Raw genomic sequence first — 15,392 nt, forward strand, 5'->3', positions numbered from 1 at the left:
GTGCACCATTATTCAACTTGTGCTGCCCCATGTCGTCTGCTATCGAGAGGTTGCATGATACCTGCTCTTGAAAAGTAGCGAGTGCACCGCACTCGCTACTTTTCTACTAACTGCTAGTAACCGTGAAGTTCTGCAGAACTTGTCTTGCTCGAAGTCAAATCGAAAAGCGCGGTGCAGGTAGCGTGCTCTGATCTGTAAAATCAAGTACGAAAGTGCTCCACTAGAGCAGAAAGTGCAGTGAAATCGAAGAAACCAAGAGGGAACACAATAGATAATTATATAAGACAGGTACGCCAGTGTGAAACCAATCGCGCCGTCAGCTTAAAAACGCGTTCCTGGGAGGGAGCACACATGTATAGAGCACTCTGTTTTGAGGCATGCGCTTTACTTGTCTGTATAAGCAAAGTCGGGAGTTTCAGCAATATAATTGTTGTGAATTAGCGCCGCGTGTGTATAATTTGTTTCTTTCTGTTGTCCTTGTCCGTAACGCGCTACGTAATTTTCAGCATGTACGCATGCTTCACGCTTGTGCGACGGCTGTCTTGGATAAGTAAGAACAGGGGATTCAAGTCCAAGGGATATTTTATTTCGCTAACAAAAGCGTTGTAGCATTGGTGAACATTAGAATTTTCGCGATAATCACCAAAACGATAATAAATAATGAAATATTACTAATCAACTATTGAAATGGGGAATTTATAGGGCATGTTGTTATTGCCCGTTTGTAATCATCCAAAACTCTAAGCACAACCGTTTGCTAGAAACGTTGTGCTTATAGCACGAGCTTCTAGAAATATGGACTCTAAATCTGGCAGGAAACGTGTCGCTGTGCCTGGTAACAGTGTTTCTCACCGCATTATTCCACAGGGGGGAAGCATTAACCGTATTTCACCAACGCATTTCGCTCCAGAATATGAGCACTTATTACGGGAAATTGTTGCAAAGTAAAGAGTTCTAGCAAAAGTTTAAAGTTGAGTACTGGCTGATTTCAATACCTTAATTACAAGGTTGTTATGATTACAATTCGCTAATTAAAATTGTTTGAGTCGACTTTTAAAGAATAATAGTGATCGTATGGGCGAATATCGCATAAACCGTATCGATTTGTTTCAATACGATTTCTGATAAAACGGATGCCGCGTGACAGGACCACATACATTTACGGTAATCAGAGGCCGCCCACGCTTACCAGACTTTTTAATAAATCTGCAAGGGTACAAGTAGGCGCTGAAGTGTCGGATGTAGTCAGAGTAGGGATGCGTGGTTCCCGCATGCATGTGCACACAAACTTCGCGGCCTGTCGTCTCCATTCAAAGAAGTGCTGTTCAAACTCAGCGCAGCTAATCTGGCATTCGCATACGTGCAAATCACGTTGTTTTGCCTTTTTATTATCATTTTGGAGCTGTGTAGCATAATGCTGCAGGCTGTAGAGGTCCGCGCACGTTATCACAGACTCCGGTTTGACCGGACACTTCAAGATAACCGGTCGAGGTACGCAGCGGTACACTCTGATCGGGGCGCGATGCGAAAGCATTTCGGCAGAACAACTCTGATTTGAATTTTCGATGCAGGTGAATGTCAAAGAACCCTAAGCGCTAACACAGGTGTTCATTATTGGCGGGCCTTAAAACATAGACAAGGTTTATAAGGCCTTATAAATATACGCAATCCACCTCTATTAAAAAGAAAGAAAGAAAAAAGAAACAGCAGAAAAGAAAAAGCCCTCGTCCCAATACGCATATGAAGAACGAGAAATGTTCAATATGCAAAGCAGTTTTTGGGTCCGTTATTTCTAAACCTGCTTTTTAATACGGAGTCCTTTACTATGGCGTCTCTCGCAGCCAAAGTGTACCTTCGGAATGCAAAGCAGCATAACTTCTTGTTATATTTTTCAACATTCTTCCTGTTGGATTTCAAACGTGTCGTACCTTAGATATGAAAAAGTAAGCCGTTTGTTCTCTCGTCGTTCTCTTAACAGGTGAGCTAGTTTACCATGTCAAGGACGCCGAAGCATCGTTCTGCCTCACAGATAACTACAACCTGGCGTCTCTCACTGGCGAAGAGTCCGATTCTCTTTTCAAGGTGCGCTGTTACTGATTCCTAATTTTCAGGCGGCAGCGCAAAAAAGAACGACACGGACGGAGACGGGACGACAAGGACGAGCGCGGAACTTCCAACATCATTGTGAATGGTTAACGAAAATATACGTCCTGTCCGAGCCAGGGGCTATCATCAGCGCATGCGTAAATATGCCAGCTCTTTGTCTACAAGCGTGATGGAGGCCATGCTGATACATGCTTGCTCAAGTCTAGAGATCTGTTCAGATTCTACGATTTCCCGTGTCACACGCGTTTTACTCCTCTTGATAATGGAAGTGTTTTCAAGGTTGGGCGAACAGTCCTTGCAAGTAAGACAATGACTTGCCAGTAAACCTTCAAAATTTTTTTTCGTTAACGCGCATTTTTTTGCATTGTTGGCGTGCTCCCTTAATCTATCGTTAACACATCTCCCAGTTTTCCCAACGCACACTTTTCCCCACCTTAAAGAAATTTCATAGACTACACCTTGTGCGCTTTCAACACAAGGCCGCCAGGTCGGTCAACCTGCAAAGCTTTGACAGCTTGCGCGTGGCAGAGAAGACGACTTTCACGTCGTTACGCTGGGCCACCTTTTTCGGATTTTGTGATAGTGTGTGGGTGTAAGGTATCACAGCTACCTTCTGCCTGCGCTGTGCCAAGCTTCGCACGTTTGCGTGTTTGTGCGCATCTTTTTGAGAAGGCCACCGAAATGAGGAGGTGCTGAGGACACCCGTCACTCAGCAATCTTTCGGCTTGTTTATTGAAGGCATTTTAGATACAGTGCGGGCAAGATTTGCCAATAAAAGCGTTCTTTAGGCACAACGTGGCAATAGCTCGTTTAACGAGCTTATTGTGAGCGGACTTGAAATGCAGAAGGGGTTTGCGCGATTCATAGCTTCAGCAGACACTAACACATTTAATCGGTTTCGGATATATAAAAATCTGATTTGGCCATTGACTGGGAGTTCGTGCGTTAGGTCAAGTGGGCTCATTGCACCTTTGAACACAGCCAACACCTTTCTGCTTTCATGTTCAATGGCCAACACTTCACAATTAAAAACAACCAAAAATATCACCTCTCCAAAAAAGTGTACGTGAGCAAAATTGGGAGACGTGTTAATGACAGGTTAAGGGAGCACGCCAACAACGTAAAAATTGCGCGTGAACGAAAAATTTTGAAGATTTACTGGAAAGTCATTGTCTGACTTGCAAGGACTGTGCACCCAACCTTGAAAACACTTCCGTTATTAAGACGAGTAAAACGCGTGTGGCAGCGGAGATCGCAGAATGTGAACGGATCTCTAGACTTGAGGAGGGACGTGTCAGCAGGCCTCCATTACGCTTGCAGGCAAAGAGCTGGCATACTTGTGCCTGCGCAGATGATAACCCCTGGCTTGGACAGCACGTATATGTTCGTGAACCACTCACAATCATTTTACTGTAAGTTCAGCGCTCGTCCTTGTCGTCCTGTCTCCGTCCGTGTCTCTCCTTTTTGCGCTGTTGCCTTTTCAAACATGTGCAAAGACGCCTAATTTGTCACATTTATCATTAAGCTTCCTACAAATACTTCTATAGAGAAAGTCGGCGTAGCTGTACTGGATCAACCGTAAAACAACAAGAGGTGAGCAAACTAAATTGGTGGACGTCGAGTTGACCATCCGCGCCTCCGCATGAAACGTGGATTGAATGGTAAAAAGCAGAGAAGGACAACCGTCGGGAGAGCGCATGTTATAGGATACAGGCTCCGAATCACACTGCTCTGGACAACTTCAATCAATCAATCAATCAATCAATCAATCAATCAATCAATCAATCAATCAATCAATTGGCCGAGAACTACAATCCACTCTAACATCATGCTTCGGACGGTAGAAAAAAGTTGAGACCTGTTAGATCACCCGGTCAATGATATTAAAGTACTGGCAGTCAGTCGCACACATGCTACTGGTGGGGATATTTGAGGTTCTCATGGGTAAGTACTGCGACAGCTTTCGTAGCTTTTGCCGTAGATATCATCACCAACATCATAATAATCATCATCGTCATGATATTTTTCACGATTGTGTTTTTTTTCGTAGGTATTGCCAGGGAAGAAAATTTTGTTTTTTAGTACACAGCGTTCGACTACCAATGCCCTGCTTATTAGCGGTGGTGCCGTCGCTGTATATAATAGTCGTCATGCTAAACACTTTGATTTGCCTTCTACGATTTTTACATTTGTTTTTCTCATGATCCGCCATTTTGCATGCTAAAATAAAAAGACAGAAAAGAAAGAAAACGCATAACCATACGGCAAGCGAATCGCAAGAAATAAGTATACAGTAGGAGGGTGCAACAGATGCGCTAACTTCAACAGATGACAACTTATTTGGAACATATATATATATATATATATATATATATATATATATATATATATATATATATATATATATATGTATATATATATATATATATATATATATATATATATATATATGTGTGTGTGTGTGTGTGTGTGTGTGTGTGTGTGTGTGTGTGTGTGTGTAGATGACACTGAAGAGGCTTAGATGCCAAGCGCAGGCTATTCAACATGTAAAAACGATGTCCTCTTTTCTTTTTTCAGACATAGGCAAGGGATGCTCAACACTAAAAACCGAGGCGATCAATTCTTGTTGATTCAGCTATCAGTATAATTAGAGCCTCTTTATTTTGCTATCGTATCGGCAAGGCCGTATTTCTACCCTTCTCAAGTGTAAGCATGACCTCGAAATTCCACCCGCCGTGGTTGCTCAGTGGCTATGATGTTGGGCTGCTGAGAACGAGGTCGCGGGACCGAATCCCGGCCACGGCGGCCGCATTTCGATGGGGGCGAAATGCGAAAACACCCTTGTACTTATATTTAGGTGCACGTTAAAGAACCTCAGGTGGTCGAAATTTCCGGAGTCCTCCACTACGGCGTGCCTCATAACCAGAAAGTGGTTTTGGCACGTAAAACCCCATAATATAATTTTTTTTATCCTCGAAATTCCGGGTTAAGCTAGCTGGGCTTTTGACAAATAAGTGGGACAGTTTACACGTCATAGTTGCTTGGCGAACAACGTGAAAGTAACGAGTGTGCATTATTTGAGTAATCCGTCAATTGCGCGAAGTTGTTGTGTGTGCAGCTTAAAAAGATCTTATACTCCGAGCGTGACTGTCAGGAGGAATGATTAGCGGAATCCTAGGTTTCTAATTATTATTCGACGTAACCTGTTCTAACGATAGCTTACGACGAATTATCCCCGCGATATATGACGGCATGGGGGCAGCTTCAGTAACTCGAAGTCGGCGTCGTCACCTGCATTTCACTGTCCCGTCGTGTTCCGATGTTGCCCGGTGCTCTGCCCTCACTGAAGTTTACCGATTTCATTAATCAGAGGCGCGAGGCAGAACGCACCAATGTTAGTGTTACTTAGCATCTAACGACCGATGCACCAACTCGGTACACTCTGTTTGTGTGCGCGCTTCAGATGACAGTTGTGTCGTCGCTCTCTTTCAGAGGATATTCGTGGTGCGAGACACGCCGGGCTATGTGTCAGTGACGTCGTTCCGCGGGCTCCCCGAGATGGCGCTCGAGGAACTGCAGGAAGAGGACACGAGGAAGGCACTGTGTGCCATCGCCTACACTTCGGGCACCACGGGAGAGCCCAAGGGAGTGATGTTGTCGCAGTACAGCTTTGTCTGCGCCATCGAAAGCATCAGGTGTGCTTTTATTGAATTAGTGCAAATGCGGATAGAAGGTAGTTTAATGGGCACATTATTGTGGGACACGCGAGCAAAAGCTTTGAAAATGTCTGGAAATATGGAATGAACCTGTAGATTGTCGTCCAGGTACTGTGGTAAGTCTTGAGTGAAATCGGCTAGTTTGATTTCGCAAAACAGTGATTTCTTAAAATCACGCTGTAGGGCGTAAAAAATTTTGTTGACTCTAGAGGGGTCATTACGTTAGATGCAATAATATACTCTAGAAGGTTAGACGGAATGCTGGTTAAAGATATTGGCCGATAGTTCGTGGTCAACTCGCGCTTTCCTGACTTGAATCTAGGAACAAACTTAGCATTTTCCATTCCTCAGAAACGTTTCCATATTCTAAAAATTGAGTAAAAAGCATTTGCTATATCTGGCTGGATACCGAGACTGTATATTTAAGTAATATTGGGGTTATCTCATCACATCCAGACTAGGAGGATAACTTGAAGAGAGTTAGACACGCCTTGGTCGGTAAGCTGGAGTCCTGGCATGGCAACGACATAAGTACTTGCTAGTACGTGGTTCTATATTATTGTCAACAGCTGCTGTAAAGACTGTTCAAAAGAAGTTATTAAGAGATGTGGTGCAGTTTTCAAAACTGGCAAGATTACCATCTTCAATAATGAGTTGTAGCTGGCCAGTACGTGATTTGGCAAAATAAATGTGAGTTTATTGGAACTCGATCGAAGTATCGAGAGTAAGCGGTCTTGAATAAGTAAGCGGTCTTGAAGAGTAGCGGCCTTGAATTCATTTACGTAATGCTTAGCGCAAAGTTGACAGCACTCGCTTGTATTGGCCTGCTGCTTTTATTCGTCGTTCCAGAAAGGCGTTCTTTTCCGGTTTAGAAGTCTTTTTAGGCCTCTTTTCAACCAATGATTGTTGGAATCTGTTTTCGCAAGAGTGATAGGAACATGTTTATTAGTGGCACAAGCATCGAATGACACTCTTGTTTCTTGAACACTTCCAGTTCACCTCCTGAGATGACCGGGGACGAAATTGAAAAGAAATCAGAAGAAAAAGGCACAAAAGAATTATACATTACAAAATTCATTGGTTTCATTATAGATATGATATTAGAGCATAGGTTTAGTTACAAGTTGAGTTACTGAAGTGTCTGGAGTAATTAGAATTACAGTGAAAGCTCGTTAATTCGAACTTCAATAATTCGAATTTATGGATAATTCGAACTGTACGATTTGGTCCGGCCAAGCTCCATAGAAGTCTATGTATAAAAAAGTCCGTTAATTCGAACGCGAGAAGGTTCCCTCACGGATAATTCGAACTACGCTCGCCTGGCACACGGCCAGAGAAACGCGCCTACTGCCTACACACAAGGCTGTATTGCCTCCGAAACGGAGAGAACGGCGAGAGAAGGCAAAATCGGACAAAAATCTAACCGACGCGGGGTCAGCCAGAAGGCAGCGGCGTACGTAACCTCGGAGACTTCTTGCCCGTTGCGAATCTCGGAGGCTTTGCAAATCTTGTACAGCTGCTAATGTTGTGCGGAGATGGCACGGTAAGCTCCAAAACACAGCGAATCAAGTACGTCGCAGCTGCGCTTGCAATCAAGAACCAACGAATCAGGGCCTTCGCCACCTTCATATGTTCAGTGTCTTTGTCTCGGCAGTCTTCATCGGTTGTGCACCTCTGTTTTCAGCTTAGGAGGTATCGGCCGTCACGATTCATTGGGATGGTGTTAAGCCTCGGCTAACGTTCGTTTCGGTGGACATCGGTGGTGTGGCACAGTCGGACCCAGAGCTTCGACTTGAAGATGGAATATGCCCGCGGCACACGCCATCACTTTCTGAGACGCCAAATTTCTGACATGCCCTACTGCTTCCAAATCGCAATGTACTGTTGCCCTCCTTCACTTTCGTTAGTTCGAACTTTCGTTAATCCGAACTGAAGCGGCTTCCCCTTGCGGTTCGAATTAACGAGCTTTTACTGTAGTTAGAAATCACTGATTACCGCACACCAGAGCACAGAATCGTAGACTATAGAAACCCGCCACGTGAGCATGACTTCGTCGAAATTTCTGGAAACCCAGAAGTAGAAAGCGGAAGTAATGACGTCACTAATAACGTCACGCACAAGAAGGCATGGTATTTAGCGGTAATTAAGTGATTTGGGTTTGTTTGTATGACATCGTGAGGCTTATAGCGCGTGAAAAGACAAGGACGAAAGGAAGACGTGACACACAGGCGCTAGCTTGCAACAATCTTTATTTCGAGCGAAGGACCCACACATATATACAACTTTTTCGCGTACATCATCATACATGCGCTGTTTGCGAAAAATACCTTACACACCATTACGCAGATAAACTAACTATTTGCGGGAAAGGGCAATTGATGGTTTTTAGACACAGTTATCCTCTAGCCTATCAAACATTTCTGCTTCGATAATTTCGCGAGTTAATCTTCCTCGGGCTCTCCCCGCGATGGAGCAGTCTCCGTATGCTGGAGCACACGTCGACTGCTCACCATCATCCGCCCCGGCAACAGCGCGTTTGCAATGCCAGGAGTGAGCATCAAGGAACCCACCCCGCTTTTCTGCTACATTATATCCATGTTATACCGGTATAATGCCGGTGTAATGCCGGCATTATACCGGTATGTGGAAGTCACAGTATTGTTATTTCCAATGCATCATCATTTGCGACTGGTGCCTGCGGCCAGGCAGCTCAATCATTCTAAAAAGCGGTGTTTTCGGATGCTTTGAAAAATTTCTTCCCGCTGTCAGAGGTTGCTACAAAAAGCAAATATAGAAAAGAAGAATAAAAACCCTCGCCAACGCAAAGTTTATCGGTGGGGAGTTTGAAAGCATTTTCGAGGCTTGATAAATTGTAACAACCTCGAGCACGCATAGCATGTTGCAGGTTTGAAATCTTCTCTAATTAACACACCAAGCTGGCCGAGTTGGTGACTGAACGTATTTCTAGGAGGGGGCAGCGCAACCTTCCTTTTGGTCCACTTCCTTTTGTCCTTCATCCGGGTTGCGCTGCCGACCCCTATAGGAATATCATCTGTAATTTCGGGGCGCACGCTATCTTCTTTTGTTTTTAAGTGGCTTAGTTTGACAATGACAGGCTGTTTTTTTCCTGAAGCAAATTTTCCCGTATGGTGGGCGCTTTCAGTATTGTTCGTATCAAGCTACATTTCAAGATCATTTAAGAATAAGCAAATCGGCCCGTCAGGCTTAATGAATCATTGCATTTTTTTCTTTTCTTTAAATGCCATGTTTTATTTATGGTCACCCATGTGAACATACTTTGCTTATTTATTTCAGGGCAATGAGGCCTACCGGTGGTAAAAACGTACTGATCGTATTGTGGAACATATACTTAGTATGTGCAATTCGTGCCTTCATGAGCGCACTGTGCTCGGGATCGACGTCAGTGATCATGAATCCAAAGGTTGGGAGTAAGAAGATTATGGAGACAGTCAAGAAGCATAAGGTAAGCCATGTTCCAACAGGTGAGAATGAACGAATTTCCGCAGTGGGTGTTCCTACACATGAAAATGTTTATTATTGATCTGGAGAGAGGCTAAACTGACACAAACAGAAAAGAACTTCTAAGGTATAGTTTAAACTGGCTTTCAGTTTCAGTTTGCTTATGAGGAAAAATGGAGATAATGACATGATATGTGTATACAGAAGGAAGTCCCGTAGTTAGAAACAGAAATGGGACCTACTGTAGGTATCGCTATTTCGTCATGAATAAGCTGATCTTGAAGTTGGTACGTTGTTGTTTACAAACTCTGCTGGCATAGTTTGTTTTGTTTTTTTGATAGAATAGTATGGTGGATTATTGTCAGAAAAAGGAAGGGTCGAACTCTTCCGGCTTTTAAATTTTGCGCCAACTCGCACCAAGGGGATGGCATAATTTCGCGCTCGTGAGGATATTTTTTTTTTTATCTTGGGAACGATACCAAAGGTTTCTATATTAGTCCTTTGCTTACTTTAAAATGGAATGCAATACTACTTTTGTTATGGATAACGAATTATTTACGAGCAGACGCAGTCGAAATTCGTCACGTCAAGGGTAGCAGCACGGTTGCCGAATCCGAAGGTGACTTCGCGGCAGTCTTTCATTTTACAGCGAAGCTAGCCACCTTATAGCGAAGCTGATCAGGGCATTTCCGCGATGGTTCTCGGCGGTGGTGTTTAAATTCGAAGGCGTCATGGTCGGTGTCAAATTTCAATCAATGAACAGCTAGCAACCCAGCCTCCGTCGCAGTGCCGAGGCGGTCGTATGACCAAGGGGCATCAGGGAGAACAAGAAGCCGCACGCTCGCGTCGGGCTGTCACTAAGAAAAGACGCCAATGTTGCCAATTTTCGTTTATGATCGGTCGGAATCGAATAGTCAACGCAATTAATACAAGATGTGCATTAAATATAACATGGTATTTATTTATTTATTTAAAAATGCCCTACAGGCCTCGTATGAGGCATTGGGTAAGGGGGGCGTTACAGTAGGATTAAAAGAATATACAGAGCATATAACAAAACATAATAGGCATACATTATTAATATAGATTGGAAAAATGTATAAACATCTTAAACAAGCATTAAAACATTATACAAAATAAAAGGATCCGTAATGTACATATTAGAAAAAGACAGCGATACCGTTCCTTCAATAAACAGTGAAAAAAGAAATGTAGCCACTCCAGTACAAATACAAAAGAATACTAAAAAAAATACAAGAATAATAAGCGAAATAATGAGCTCATAAACAAAAGAGCACATAACTGGAAAAAGAAGAAAAAGCATCATGCACTTTATTGAAGTTAGGCGGTGGAATATGAACTGATGGGCTGGCGGAATTTATCGGGATCAGGCTTGGATACGATGAAATCAGGAAGTGCGCTCCACAATCGAATGGCACGAGGAAGCGCCGACCAGTTGAATGCATATGTTTTCCCGTAGATGCGTGTGAAGCTGAAGTGATTATATAACCTGCGAGATGTGAAAGGTGCGACTTCTAGCCGTACAGAAGATTTCCTATCCGCATGAACGTACTTGTGAAATAATGAAATGAGCGCAAAATCACGTCGAGTACTTAGTGGCTGAAGTCATTAAGTCACTAAGAAAAGACGCCAATGCAGCCAATTTTTGTTTATGATCGGTCGGCATCGAATAGTCAACGCAAATAATACAATATGTGCATTAAATATAACATGGTATTGCCTATAACTTATAGTAACCATGGACAGCAGACTTACTTTTGCTGGTTTAAAGCAGTAGGACTCGCTTCCTAGTTATATCAAACTTGTGTCATTCCCTTTTTTCAAGTGTTCTCTTTGTAGATATACAGGGTGTCTCAGCTAACCTAAGCCGGAGTTTAAAAATATGCCAATGCCACGTAGCTGAACGCAACCAAGGTAATGTTTGCCGTCGCTTGGAGATACTCACATTATTTCAGTAGCACTAATTAGGCAAGTAGTTCTAATTAAAAATGAAGCAAGGAATCACTCAATAACTCAATAATTCAGTTAATCAAATAATTAATGTTTTATTTAATTACTTACTCAATTATACATTTTAATTAGATGGAAACTGCCAATGAGAAAAGTGTAGAACCACACTATAGAAACTTCCGACACAGCTTCTGTTGCGCAATACGTGCTACATAAGTGTTTTTCCTAGCGGGAAAGAAGCCCGCGAACACACGCAAAGTGCCTCGGGCGGCTAATCGCGCGGGCAATTCTGCGTGCATTTGCGGGCTTGTTCCCCGCACGGAAAAACACTTTTATGTAGCCTGTATTGAGCGACAGAAAGCTGTATCGGGAGTCTTTCATGTCGCTCTAAAATTTTTCCGTTGAAACTTTTAATCTAATTATAATATTTGGGAAGCTGATGAATTAATTAAAACTAATGATCTAATTAGGCGGAATAAAAGAATACCTAGAGTATCTCCGACAGACTGCAAGCAACATTACATTGGTTCTGTCCAGCTAAGTGGCATTCCATTTCGGCACTCCGGCTAAAGTTAGCTGGGACACCCTGGATAACATATAATGTGTTCTCATGCATCGCTTCTTTGTATTTATTTTGCGCTTCGCTTATTCATTTACTTATTTTACTGTAGATGAAACTGTCACTGCAACTGCTTGTACGCTCTTAGTGATCATCATCATCATCATCATCATCATTAGCCTGGTTACGCCTACTGCAGGGCAAAGTCCTCTCCCATACTTCTTCAACTACCCCAGTCATGTGCTAATTGTGGCCACGTCCCTGCGAAATTCTTAATCTCATCCGCCCACCTAACTTTCTGCAGCCCCCTGCTACGCTTCCCTTCCCTTCAGATCCAGTCCGTAACCCTTAATCATCATCGTGTTAACATTGCTGCTTTGAATGCAACGATTGATTATTTTAGTTTTTGCTTTTTTCCCCATACAATAGCGATTTATAATGGCCTTGAGGGGTCCTTGCGCGAGTTATCAAGTGAGGTATTTGCCAACCTATTACCTAATTATGTTCATTAATCAACTAGCTCTTCATGATATTGTTTTTCCTATTGTTTGTTTTCTTTTTACCACTCAAATGTATTCTTCAATTGATTGACATATGTATGCACTCACTCCTGCAATATCTTGCTATGCAAGATGGCAGTATATGTAACTAATAATAATAATAACAATAATAATAATGACCATCGGTTATCTTCCCTCCTCATTACAGTTCCTGCTCATGCCCATTTCTTTTTCTTGATTTAAACTAAGATGTCATTAACTCGCGTTTGTTCCCTTACCCAATCTGCTCTTTTCTTATCCCTTAACGTTACACCCATCATTCTTCTTTCCATAGCTCGTTGCGTCGTCCTCAATTTCAGTAGAACCCTTTTCGTAAGCCTTCAGGTTTCTGCCCCGTGCGCGAGTACTGGTAACACACACACACACACACACACACACACACTCACAGAAATATATATATTTATATAATGACAAGAGATCTCATTCCAGTAGTATTGGGGGCGAGTTCTAGCACTGGAAAAGCTAGCGCTACTGTCGGCGTGACGTGGCATGAGGAATCACGGGGACACAGCGGCCGCGTCAGCTGCTTCGGGAGCGCCGAAGCTAGCTGAAAACGACAGTTTAAAGTCCCACCTGCGCCGCGGTTCTGTTTAGGTGGTGAGGCTTTACCGCGTTGGGTGTCTGCTTGACATTTTAAAGTACTGTAATAGGTAGTGGCTGCCTTTGGAGGTGTGCAGCATGGTAGGCTACTGCTCGGTGCCGCAGTGCCGGGCATACGCAACGCAGCCCGGTGTCAGCCTTATTCACACGTAGCCGCAGGGCAAGGAGCTGCGTGAAGCTTGGCCGGCGAAACTTAGAACCGGCAGACAGCCATCGGCTGTAACTCGGATATGCAGCAAGCACAGACGCGGGGAAAATTTCTGCTACGGCACCGGGACTGCGCGATGTTCGGTGAGTAGCAGAAAACGCGCACTGAGACGCTCGCCCGCGTCCGCGCCCGGCGTCATGATGGTTTGGTCTATGAACTTGTTGATGCTAGATACTGGCAAGTTCACTGGAACGGAAAGGGAGTGAATGGTAAGACGCACATTAAAGAAAGGCACGGCATATGGTCATGTTTGTGTAATGAATTAATGCGCTGGATTGCGAAAAACAAGCAGAGGCAAATCGCACGCTGAGAAGACCGATAAACATACAGTGCGACGCAACTTGAGAAATAATATTGAAATGTCCAAGAATTTAGAAGACAAGAAAAGATTGAATCGCCGCGATGGCACATCACAGTCGCCGTAGGCGTAGAAGTCTCTACAACGAAATTATTTTTGAACAGTTCTGACAGCGTCCACGCAACAATGGTTGCTAGTGTACTGTCAAATGCTCATATGCTGCGGCCTAAAGCTCACGGCATGGTGCGAAAACGCGCTCACAGCGAAAGCAAAACATTGTACATGGGCATCCATGCAGACGCGCAGTCGGTCGCTGCGAACCCGTGCGATCGTTGGATTGAGGCTTTATTTTGTTATGCCCCATTTGGGTTTACAGACAGCCCACTCTAAGAACATATTTCACATAGTTTACTCTCAGCGTTTGGCTACCTTTCACGCAAGAATCCGGCTCGGGAGACTCCATCACGGCGACCGCGTGCAGTGGCGTTCACTGTACGTATTCGGTAAAGAGATAGCGCCTGTAAACGATTCTGTGCCTTCAGTTTGCCCAAGATTATTATATCGACAGTCAAAAACTTCCCTCGTTTTGAGTGTACCTACATAAATGTCCAGGAGGGCTGCCGCATGGTGTTTTCATTGAGCGCCGTAAGCGAAACCCATGAGGAACGTGCCGCGTGATCCCTAATACTACCCAAGGGAGGCGCTTCCGACAGATGGCGACTCCGTAACTCCTCGCCACCAAGACTCTGGGGCCTCTTCCTACCCTACAATGTAAATATGTGTCTTGAAAGACAAATAAAATACTACTACTACTACTACTACTACTACTACTACTACTACTACTACTACTACCAGGTCGTCGGAAAGCGCAGCAGCTGCGCCGGTAGAACCTGCACAGCATGCAGGAAGAGGTATCGGTTATAGCGCAGAGATTGGATGTACTAAGCTCAGATACAGTGAAGTATTCGTAAACGCTCTGGTATAGCGAAGGAATTGACCTGGATTTAGGGAAGCGTTTGAAAAGTAGAAAATAAATTTCGGATAGTGACAAGACACACCCCTAGTACTTCCGATGACTTTGAGAACTCCTTTATAGGGCTTTGCTGTCCTTGGTGTGTAAGTTGCTGGAATGGCATATATACACAAATGCGTAGGTTTATTGCAATCCGTGGAAGGGAAAGTGCCCAGCGCAATTCCCTTCTATTTTGATCAATACGCGACAGTAGGTATGAGTCATTAACAGAGGGCTAACAAACAATCCCTGGTATTAATTCTGAGCCTCAAGTCATTATGCAGTTTTTCATGTTTTTGTCATTTCGTGAAAGTACTTTCGTCAAGGACGAGCTCTTACGACCACCCGAACTAGGTCAGTCGTCTACTCCATCGTTCAATTTTTTTTTTTGACCATGTGCTTTTGGAAGCTCGGACCAGCTCGATTCCTGGGAGAGCTCAGCGCCGCAAGTCATGGACTGCGACAGCGAGTACACAGTGGGCCACCGTATAAAGAAAGTGATGCGCCGAATGTCGAGTGAGCAGACTTCATCGAATCAGAGTCTGCCGCAACCCTTCATGATTTCTTACGTGATTTCATGATTTCTCTGTGTCACACAACATGAACCCCATAAGCAACCAATTTCTAGCGGAATCTTTCGGAAGTGTGGCCTTTGGACAAATCAACGAAATCCGGATCAGTGCTCAGAACATCCTGGTGGCAGATGCAAAAATGTTGGCAATACTGAATAAGTTAAAAACCAATTACGCACAATTCCTGTCCGCTTCCTTATTACTTACCGGAAAGAGCCAATGTCTGGTGTGATTTCCGATACGGACTTTGAAATCGGACCATGCAAACTTGAGGAGCCTGATGTGTTCATAGGTGCGCCTTCTTGCGATT

General features: G+C 43.8%; 1 protein-coding gene across 1 annotated transcript in view; it reads left to right on the forward strand.

Moving 5' to 3' along the window:
• Positions 1-15,392, forward strand: part of LOC135903826 (uncharacterized) — a 37,724-nt gene that overhangs the window by 6,205 nt on the left and 16,127 nt on the right. Inside the window, exons 3-5 of the mRNA XM_065434238.2 lie at positions 1,979-2,082; positions 5,599-5,801; positions 9,138-9,306. Coding sequence (XP_065290310.1) covers positions 1,979-2,082; positions 5,599-5,801; positions 9,138-9,306 — 476 coding nt within the window. The remainder of the gene's footprint in view (positions 1-1,978; positions 2,083-5,598; positions 5,802-9,137; positions 9,307-15,392) is intronic.

Source organism: Dermacentor albipictus, chromosome 4 (genome assembly GCF_038994185.2).
Source record: "Dermacentor albipictus isolate Rhodes 1998 colony chromosome 4, USDA_Dalb.pri_finalv2, whole genome shotgun sequence".
In the NCBI taxonomy this organism is placed as follows: domain Eukaryota; kingdom Metazoa; phylum Arthropoda; class Arachnida; order Ixodida; family Ixodidae; genus Dermacentor; species Dermacentor albipictus.